The sequence below is a fragment of the Octopus sinensis genome, linkage group LG22 (assembly GCF_006345805.1).
Source record: "Octopus sinensis linkage group LG22, ASM634580v1, whole genome shotgun sequence".
In the NCBI taxonomy this organism is placed as follows: domain Eukaryota; kingdom Metazoa; phylum Mollusca; class Cephalopoda; order Octopoda; family Octopodidae; genus Octopus; species Octopus sinensis.
The window spans coordinates 26,304,646-26,315,949 of NC_043018.1; the positions used below are offsets into that span (position 1 = coordinate 26,304,646).

The 11,304-nt window shown below is 35.2% G+C and overlaps 1 protein-coding gene across 1 annotated transcript in view; it reads left to right on the forward strand.

The window, feature by feature from the left end:
- The window catches only part of LOC115223135 (protein unc-13 homolog B-like), a 393,815-nt gene that overhangs the window by 362,197 nt on the left and 20,314 nt on the right, over positions 1–11,304 (forward strand). Inside the window, exon 18 of the mRNA XM_036512114.1 lies at positions 10,917–10,949. Coding sequence (XP_036368007.1) covers positions 10,917–10,949 — 33 coding nt within the window. The remainder of the gene's footprint in view (positions 1–10,916; positions 10,950–11,304) is intronic.

The following is an 11,304-nucleotide window of genomic DNA, read 5'->3' on the forward strand; positions in this document are numbered from 1 at the left end:
ATTTGTATGAAAATAGTCGATGGTAGGGAATGAAACCAGATTATTGTTTTTTAAAAACAAAAAGGCACCAATATGCCATCTGCAATGTGTTTCTTCCATCTTTGTTTATGTGCACCAGGGTTTCTTCCACCAGTCTCCAAAGACAAACCTTAACTCTTTCATTACCAAATTCCAGTTGGAGGAATTACAACCGTGTTTCATGGTCTGCTACCACAACAGCTCCTTTATAGGATCCAGTTAGCTTAAGACATCATCAGGAGGAACCACGTCTGGTTTTGGGCCCTACTCCTCTACCGTTTTGACGTGGTGGCCACCCCCCTTTCGTAGGTGTCTTCAGCTCTGGTGTTGAAGGCGTGTCTTCTTTCTTCTTCTTTCTTCTGTTCCTGGCCTCTTCGATGTAGCATCAGCGAGTGTCAGCCAGTGACTGGCTAACTTGCCAAATTTTTTCCCTTTAAATACCTGCCGCTAGACTCCAGCAGGCAGCCCCAGCAAGTTGTCATGTGACACTGTCTCACCTTAACTATATGTGTTTCAATTACTTTTGAAAATATTGAAGATTTTAATAAAACAACTTTATCATTATTAAGTTGGTGCCCGGAGCTTGAGTTAACACTAAATTTTAATAGTATATTTTAATTTACTTTAAAATAAGAAATGTGTATAATAGATCCAAAGCAGTTGGTATTAAAAGAAACAATATATCTTTGAAAGTTCCCAAAATGTCTAAGGGTTTTAGATCTTAGGCATGCTTTGATGGAGATGAGGTTTGACGTAGCTCAACAGTCATTTATATACTTGTAGTTAGTTAGCCATTGATATACACAAAAATGAAAGTAACACTGACATCTCATTTTAACATACATATTTACTAAAATTACATCAAAGCTGATAGGGCACAGATAGTGTGTCAATAACCAGCTGGAGGAGATGTCTTCTTGGGGCTACAAAGTATAATAGCATCGACCCTTAACGGTCAGCCACATTTAGGTGGCAAATATACTTCATGAAGGAATAAATACATTCAATAAACTTGCCATTGGCTTCAACCACGGCCTCCAGACGACTTCAGAATCTCCTGCAACACTTCTGGGTGGTCTCCTTGTTTAAGTTGGTGAATGCTGCCATAATCCTTGCCTTCAGGTCATCTTTGGTGTTACAAGGAGTTTTGTTGGTCTCTCACTCAACTACACCCAATACATAATAATCAAGGAGATTGCAGTCTGGGGAGTTAGGTGGCCAGATGTTAGGGGTGATGTGGTCGCAGAAATTGTCTGACAGCCATGACTGGATTTTCTTGTTTGTGTGGCATAGTGCAGGGTCCTGTTGCCAGACACAGGATCTTCTAACAGCCACCTTCCTGACCCAGGGCAGCACTACGTCCTCCAGGCACTTGATGTAGGCCTCTGTGTTGAATTAGATACCATGTGGGAAGATGAATGGAGGCATAACGTTGCCATCGCTAGTGATCACTCCAAACACCATGCTGTTGACTGGATATATGATTTTTATCACTCTTGGTACCAGTTCTCAGATTGCACTGTTCTCAAATTGACACCAAAACACTCTGACTTGTTCGTATTGGGGCTTCCGGCACGAATGCGAAGCAGTACAACATGTCATTTCCAAATTTCTGGCAGAGTGAATTACATCAGGGTGCTGTTTTTCTCACAGATGGTGCCCAACTGACCCTACTATACTATGTAGTCAACAAAATCAAAACAAACAATGCACATGCACAAAATTAAAAATATAAAATGGTAACAATTTACCCATCTCATCCTGTATATACATGTATATATGTGTGTATGTATATATATATATATATATATATATATATATATATACACATATATACATGTATATACATATATATATATATATACGATGGGCTTCTTTCAGTTTCTGTCTATCAAATCTACTCACAAAACTTTGGTTGGCCCGAGGCTATAGAAGAAGACACTTGTCTAACGTGCCACGCAGTGGCACTGAACCTGAAATCTTGTGGTTGGGGAGCAAGCTTCTTACCACACAGCTACGCCTGTGCCAGTATTTTGTTTGTTTGTTTGTTTGTTTATTTTTCACATATTTCATGGATAGAAGATTATATCAGAAAATTGCATTTCCATAAATAATTATTTGAAAAAACAAAAAAAATTCTCCCCAAGAATAAATTATCTTCTTTGAAAGATATGCAAAGCATTTTGAAAACAGGAATAATAAAGATTAATTAAGAAGAATATTATACAATATTTTTTAAAAAGTTCAAAAGTTAAGCTGTCGAGCAGTTTAGGTTCATTGAGACTTTTGCATAATGAATGAATGTTGGGGGGGGGGAGAAAAACAAAAAAAAGTGAACAAAGTAAAAAACCTTGCTTAACGCCTTTGATTCATTTTGCTTTTTCTTTAACCCTTTCGCATGTAAACTAGCCAAACCCAGCCCAAATAATCCCCTTGTATATTTGAACCAGCCGGATTCAACTTCTCATACATACCCTACAATGTCGTTCCGGAAATGAGCAATCACATCTTTTGAAATCTCGGTGCTACGAGATAACACAAGATTAATTCAGAGCAATGTGAATAGATAAACATTACATTGAACATAGAAATGTGAAATGTTAAAGGGTTAAGTCAGATAAACTGATCAAAATAGCCTCGGGATCAAGATTATAAATACTGTACAAAATCAGTTGACAGGACACATTGAAATTCAAATCGTTATTGTTCTTTGCTATTTGAAAAAAAAACTTCTCAGCTGTTGTTTTGGTGGTAATTTTTTTTTGTGTTTTGCTTTAGTAATGACGGCAGAAATTCTCAGACAGCTTTGAAATGCTTGTGTTTTCTGGATTTTCTTTTATTCATAAAAAACGGTTTAGTGTTTGGTTGTTGTTTGTTATGTCTGTTTTATCGGTTGATTCTTTGGTCTCAGATCTGATCAGGCAGACTTGTTGTTGTTTTTATTGGTTTAGTTCCCTCCACCACCACCGCCACCGCTACCACCACCATGCTAGTTGGCCCAGATGAATCAAACCTACAAACAAATTATGACTGTGAACATCCTGGTTTTGTTTGATACACCTGTATAATATGCACACACACACATACATACATACATACGCATTTTTTTCTCTCCTTGTTTTTCTTTGTGTATCTTTCTGTCGAAGAGCGTAGACTCGAAACGTAAAAGACTTTATCTATTTCTATTCCTGAGCACTATACCAATACATTTGTTTGTTTGTACTCCACCTGCCTTTGTCTTTTGTTTATTTTTGTAAACCTTCCCTTGTATATATACACATAGATATATATATTAGTCAAAGAAATTCCAACCTTGTCTAATTTTCATATTTTATTTACCAGCTTATAATAATATATGTTAATATCATCATCCAGTATTTTAAATCCAGGTTTTGTCCTCATTAACAGGGGTGGCTGGATCTACCTTAATGCCATAGCAACTGAGGCAGGCAGGTGCAGCCCACCCCTACCTTTGGGTTGGCAGGTGCCCATTCTCCCTTGCTATCATGAGGCTTTTTTAGAGCTGGATTTTCTACAAGGAGCATGCACTTGCTTACTCCCCAACCTCAGTTTCTAGGCATGAGTGGTCCTGAGACCACAGCCTCTACCACGATTTTTAAGGAATGTGGTGGAAAACTAACTCAGGAAGGCAGGGATGTTACTCCCTGAGACCCCTTTCAGAGCCCCACTACCTACAATACAATAAAAATATAATGAAATGATAGAATATCAAATGTCCATTCTGACTGAACTAGTACTTTCATGAATTAAACTATGCAATCTTCAGCTTTATGTTGTAGTGATGACGGTTATGTTTTACAATTTACAGCTGTAGTGAGATGGCTAAGCTGTGTGCCTTAAATACATTTGTACAGGCTCCAGAATGTTAATTTTTGCAAACTGTCTTCTGACCAATCAGTGTGTGGCTTTACTAAATTACTTAAGTTGATTGGTGTTTGGTTTAGGCATCACGGTTTGTTGAATATGTCAAGAGACTTGTATTTTGACCCTGACCAAAGCAGTAATTGTTGGGCTATTTTTAGAAATGCTGTAAACATTTCCCAGGGATTTTTACATTTCATTTATCATCATCACCATTATCATCTCCTTTATTACTGTTGTCATTGTTGTTATTGGTGGTGGTGGTGGTGGTGGTGATAAAAGTAGCTGTGGTGACAGAACTTTAAACACCAAAATAAGATTATTTTTACTCATTTTTCTTTTGACTTAGCTAATATTATCCTGTTATCATCATCATGAGCACCTTTAGTATTGTTGTTAGTGGTAGTGGTTGTAGCAGCAGAAATAGTACCTCTAAGTCATAGTATTATTGCTTATTTAGCTTGGGTTGGAATTTATTGACGAAGTTCTTTTCTCTGATTTTTCTCTCAATTTCACTTGGACTGTGTAGTTTGTAGAATGGAATATTGTGAATATTTTCCCACCGCATCTAGCAACATGTGGTTAGAAACCCAGTAAAATAATGTTTAAAGACAGAATGGCTTCAAATTTAAGGGAATGGATTACTAACCACAAGATGATGAGTTCAAAACTTCGTATTGAACTTCCACTCTATATGATAACATATGATACACATATATAGAATAAGCCTCTTTCAGTTTCTATCAAATCCACTCACAAGGCCTTGGTCAGCCCGAGGCCCTTATAGAAGACACTTGCCCAATGTGTTATGAGTATTATAAGATAAAAATCCTCTATAAACCCAACTAACAGTTAAAAAATGGAGAAGAGAAGATGTTAAAAGTTTTTATAAATTTTATAAATTGGATTAAAAATTTATAAAAACTTTTAACATCTCTTCTCCATTTGTTAACTGTTAGTTGGGTTTATGGAAGATTTTATCCTTTAATACTCATAACATATTTTTAATTGTCTTATTTTCATATTCCAAATACTTGCAATAGAAAGTTACTATTTTGATATGAAAAATCTTTATTAGAAATCTAACCTTTTGGACTCCCCAAAAAGTTCAAATTGTTCTACTTGAACTAATTTTTCTCCCACACACACACACGCATGTGTGTGTTTATGTGTGATCTATTTCTTTCATTTTTTGTCTTCCTAGTTCACTTACAAGGCCTTGGTCAGCCCTAGGCTATAGTAAAAGATACTTTTCCAAGGTGTTGGGCAGTGGAACTGAACCAGAAAGCACACAGTTGTGCAGTGAATTCTTAACCACACCGCCAAACTGAATGCATATACAAATCTCTGCAGATGCTTCTAATAAAACTATCGGTTGTTTTGATTTATTGACTCCAATATTAGAATATTAGTCTGTTATCTGCCTTATTTGAAATTCGTTATCTTGTAACGAGTCTCGGGCAGAATTGGTTTTCGGCGGTCTTCAACACTGAGTTTTATCCAGATTACAGAAGAAAGAATTTCCAGAATGTTAAGAGTATTTGAAGATAATTTAATTTAATTTAGGAAAGCGCAATGAAAATGAATGCTTGCTTGGCTTTTAATCATTCTCTTCTAGTATGTTCCTGGAAGTCTGAAAACCAAATTGACCTTGAACTTGACGATGATTATCTAGTCTAGCTTTAAAGTTTTATTGAGTGATTATCTAATGTACCGTGACTTCTATTTAGTATTTCAGTGTTGCAGAAATTTTGTTACTAAGTCACTGTAGTTGTTGTTGTTGGTGTTGTTGTTATTATTACTCATTCTCTAGTTTGGCTGTTGATAGTTGAGAAGAAAGTTATGGTTCTTGTTATTATATAACTGTTAAGTCAACCTTGATGACGGGTGAATTAGGCAGACAATAACAATGAGAAACCCATCATAGTAGTGAGGTATAGCTGAGTGGAAGAGCATTCTACTGCAGATCACGATGTCCCCGGTTCTGTCCCAGGTGTCCCCTTCGGCTCAATGAAATTCTGAATCTTTTATAGGCACAGGCATGGCTGTGTGGTAAGAAGTTTAAGCTTGCTTCCCAACCATATAGTTCCGGGCTTCAGACTCACTACGTGGCACCTTGGCCAAGTGTCTTCAATTCTAGTACCAGGCCAACCAAAGCCTTGTGAGTGGATTTGGTAGATGGAAACTGAAAGAAACCTGCTATGTATATAATTATGTATGTGTGTACATCTATGAAGTTCACTCACAAGGCTTTGATCAGCCCTAGGCTATAGTAAAGATACTTGCCTAAGGTACAACAGAAGGTCTTTCCTGACCTTGGTTTGATTTCTTGGCTGGTATCGCCTTCCTTGAAATGTCTGAACTAGTTTTGTGCCACTTGTTTGTTGACAGTTCCTGGGTCTTCCACATCATCAATTTCTTTTGCTGCTAGCCTTGCATTCAGTCCCTTTTTTTTTCCTCAGGTGGTGTACAAGGTTCTGTTTGCAATCTTTTCGCCACTCATTATCAAAGCTGTAGAATAAAGAATTGACAATGTTTATATCTTATATATGAAAAAAAAAAAGAATTGTGGGAATACAAGTTGCCACAAATCATAGTGAAAAACCCAAAAACCTTTCACTCAACCTAGCTGTGTAGTAAAAAGTTTGCTTCCCAACTACATAGTTCCGGGTTCAGTCCCTCTGCATGGCATCTTGGGCAAGTGTCTTCTGCTATAGCTTCAGGTTGACCAAACCCTTGTGAGTGGATTTGATAAATAGAAACTGAAAGAAGCCTATTGTATGTATGTTTTCTGTGTATGTATGTATGTATGTATGTGTATGTATATATATATATATATATATATATACACACACATATAGGGTAAAGAATTATTAATTTAATAATTAATAAATTTTACCAAGTAGTTTTGGTATGGAAAAAACCATGTGTAAGCTTGCAAGGAATGAAGCCAGTATGCTCTGCTGGATGAGTAATGTCAGTGTGCATATTCGACTGAGTGTAAGTGCCTTGAGAGAAAAGTTGGATATAAGAAGCATCAGATGTGGTGTGCAAGAGATATGACTGTGCAACATTCGAGCATGGCTGTTGCCAGTACCACCTGACAGGCCCTCGTGCAGGTGGCACGTAAAAGTACCCACTACACACTCTGAGTGGGTGGAGTTAGGAAGGGCATCCAGCTGTAGAAACTCTGCCAGATCAGATTGGAGCCTGGTGCAGCCATCTGGCTTGCCAATCCTCGGTCAAACCGTCCAACCATTGCCAGCACGGAAAACAGATGTTAAACGATGATGATGATGATATATATATATATAGATCTCATGTATATAGTTATATATATATATATATATATAATATATATATCATATATAAAGTTATGTATATATATCCTATAATTATATTTATATAATATATAGTAATATTCATATGTATGTATGTATGTATGTATGTATGTATGTATGTGTGTGTGTGTGTGTGTGTGTGTGTGTGTGTGTTGTGTGTGTGTTTGTATGTATTGATATACACATCTTTGATGAGAATCTGTACAGATTCAGCTTATCAAAAATTTCAACTCAGAAGACATTTGCTCAACCCAAGGCTATAGTGGAACCCATTTACTCAAGCTGCTGGGCATTGGGTTTGAACCTAGAACCATAGGGTTTTGAACCCACCAAACGTCTTAACTACACAGCCATGACTTCTATTTGAATCCATTTTGGTGTTTACCGTCAACCAATGTCTTCACATCCGCTGCTTCTCCATAATTGTGCAATATTTGGTTAGCATATATTTCCTTTCTTATTTTCTATATTTTTATCTTTATTTGTCATATTAAGCACTTATCAGCAATTTTCATTGCTATATCTTGTGATAGAGATGAAGAAATCAATGCTTCTTCTTCGAAATCATGTTCCGTCATCTGTAAATTCCGTCGTGAATTCATTGCAAGCATGCAAAACAAAACTGACAGCATCAGCTTCATTTGTTTGGTCACAGCCGTGATCATTTGCCAGTTCTCTATATATTGATTTCTCCATTCCTCACTAGCTAACAAATTTTCATATACATCATATATATATATATATATATATATATGGATTTCATATTCTGTCTCTGCATCAATATTTTTTTCTGTTCTTTATTTGAAATCTAATGAAAACAAAGGCATGTGCAAAGAATGCGAATTTTCTTATATTGCATGAAGTTTTTTTAATAAATTTTAACATTTTTTATTGTATCTACATTTATATCATGTGTGTGTGTATATTTATATATACACATATATATATATATATGCACACGCACATACACACATATATATTTTGTACGTATGTGTAAATATGTGTAGTATTATTTGTAAGCTACAACAATGCAAGGAAGCGCATTGTGATCAGCAGTTTATAACAATGTCTAATAGTCTGGTCAATACAGTAATAGACTAAGATATATATGCATATATTGATGTGTGCGTGTTCATATTTAAAAAAATTTAGCAAAAACACAGCAAACACAAAATTTTTGCAAAAACATAAAAAGAAAATTCATGGTTAATCCCTCGTCAGTCAATGTCAAAAAGATCATTACAATTTCATGCCTTTGTATCCGTGTGCCTGTATCCATATATAAATATTCATATATATATATATATAATATATATATATATATATATATACATATATACACACATATATTCATAGATACATATATATGTGTATCCATATAATGTATGTATGTGTGTATGTGGTGAAAGTGTGTATCATTGTGATTAATGTGTTCAACTCATGACCATAATGCCATGAGTTCAATCTTTGGATCAAGTAGTGCATTGTATTTTTTTTTTTTTGAGCAAGGCACGTCATTTCACATTACCCCAGTCTACACTGATGAGAATGTGTTGCCACTGGCTGCTTGTGCATCAAACCGTCCCTCCAACTGTTACATACTGCTTGTGCCACAGCATGGGAAGGTTTGAGAGTCTAGAATATATCTGTGTGCTTGTGACTATGCAGGCACCTAAAGCAATTTCTGAAAGCATTGTACATATTACCAATCCATACTTGCTTGCAAGTGATGGCTGGCACTTTTTCAGAGTAATAATGTGATGCACAAGCACTCAGTTTTGAGTGCACTACATCTTTTAGCAGAAACAGCTGTAAGCTAATGCAGTTCATAATGTAACAATTTCATAATTTCTTGTAACTTTGTTATTAATTTAATTTCCCTTTATGCTCTGTACTCAGCACTTTACTTTGAAGCATATGAATTCTAACACCAGGTTGTTTGTATTGATATGCCTAAACAATACATATTTATATATATATACATATATATATATATATTTGCAGTTGTGCGAGTAAACAAATTAGATATATAATATATATAATAATAATAATATGTGGGAATAAATATTATTCCAAACTTACAGGGAAAAATTCAATTTAGAAATACTAAATCAAATTTCACAGAATATAATATATATATATATAAATTAGAAAGCAACCACCTTTTATCAATTCAATAATGAAAAATTAAATTATAGAAAAATTACATATTATAGAAAGATTAAATATAAGATAAAACATATAGCAATGATTAAGTAATATGCTAAATATTAAATGAAATGTATAAATTTGGTAGAATAACAACACATGTTTCATGGCTATATTTAAGAAATGATAATATATATGAGAATATATATTTTAAAATATTTCGTATTTTACAAGATTATTTACGTATAATTATTAATTTATTTAATTAACTATTTTATTGCTTTTGTCTTTAACCTGAAGAGTGGCTATATTTATATTGAAGTGATTTTACTATTATTATTACTATTGAGGTCAACTTTGCTTTTCATCTCTCTGTGGTTGGTAAACTAAGGTACCAGTCATATGCTGGGTGAGGGGGCAATGTATATTCCAAGCACAGCATGGATGTAAGTGACATTTTGAAAAAGTTGGGTCTTGGTTATTTTTATTAAAAAAAAATGTCAGTCATTTGCTGTTGTTTGATTTCTAATTTCAAGCATTTGAGTTCAGATTCTCACTTTCCCTTTCCGTCACTTTTAGCTCTGTCTCTCTTTTTCTCTTACTCACACACACACACACACACACCAGAGTCTCTCTCTCTCTCTCTCAGCACACTTGCATATAGTCTATCTCTATCTCTCTATCAGACGCAAACACAATCTTCTCTCTCTCTCAAAGACACACACAAACACACACACACACACTCACACACAAACACACTCACAGACAAACACACACACACACACAAGAGTCTCTTTTTCTCTCTCTCTCAATCAGACACAAACACAATCTTCTCCCTCTCTCTCTCAAACACACACACAAACACACACACACTCACACATAAACACACACACACACACTCACACATAAACACACACACACAAACACACACACACACAAGAGTCTCTTTCTCTCTCTCTCTCTCTCTCAAACACACACACAAACATACACACAAACACAAGCACACACACAAACACACACACACACACACACAAACACACACACATACACACACCTGTGTGTGCACACTCTTCAGCATTTTGCTGTTCTTAACTATAACTTTCAAACATTTAGATTTTAGTTAACGCTCAGCATTTGCTCCTCTCTCTCTCTCTGCCACTCCATCTCTCTCTCTCTCTCTGCCTCTCCATCTCTCTCTCTCTGCCTTTCCATCTCTCTCTCTGTGCCTCTCTATCTCACTCTCTGCCTCTCCCTCTCTCTCTGCCTCTCCATCGCTCTCTCTGCCTCTCCATCTCTTCTTTGCCTCTCCATCTCTCTCTCTCTGTCTCTCCATCTCTCTCTCACCCTCTCACATACACATAATACAGAGAACCACATCAAAATAAATACATGGCCCTTTCCATTTCATTTACCAATTTCCAAGTGTTTCTTACAGGGAAAACCATTGCAGAAAAAAAAAAAAAAGACAAAATAATTTCTTTGCACGTTGATTCATTTCAACAATTTGTCTAATTCCTTACTTTCCAGTTGTTCCAATGACGAAGCTGATGATTATAACAGGTTCGTTAATGTGTATTTAACTCTAACTATAGAGAATGCTAGATGCTTAATTCTTCTACCTTTTTTTAAACTATTAAAACATTTTGTATTTGAAATTCTGTTTAGTTGCTGATGTTCTTTGGTGATGCCGTATCAGTTTATATGCTTTATTTATTCATTTAGTTTTTTCTTAATTTATTTATCTGTTTGTTTGCCATAGATATATATATTTGTTTCATGTATGTAAATGTACTGTGCATATGTATGTACATATATATATATATATATATATATATATATATATATATATATATGTATATACACGTGTGTGTATGTGTATACATATATGTGTATGTATATTTTATGTATCTCTATA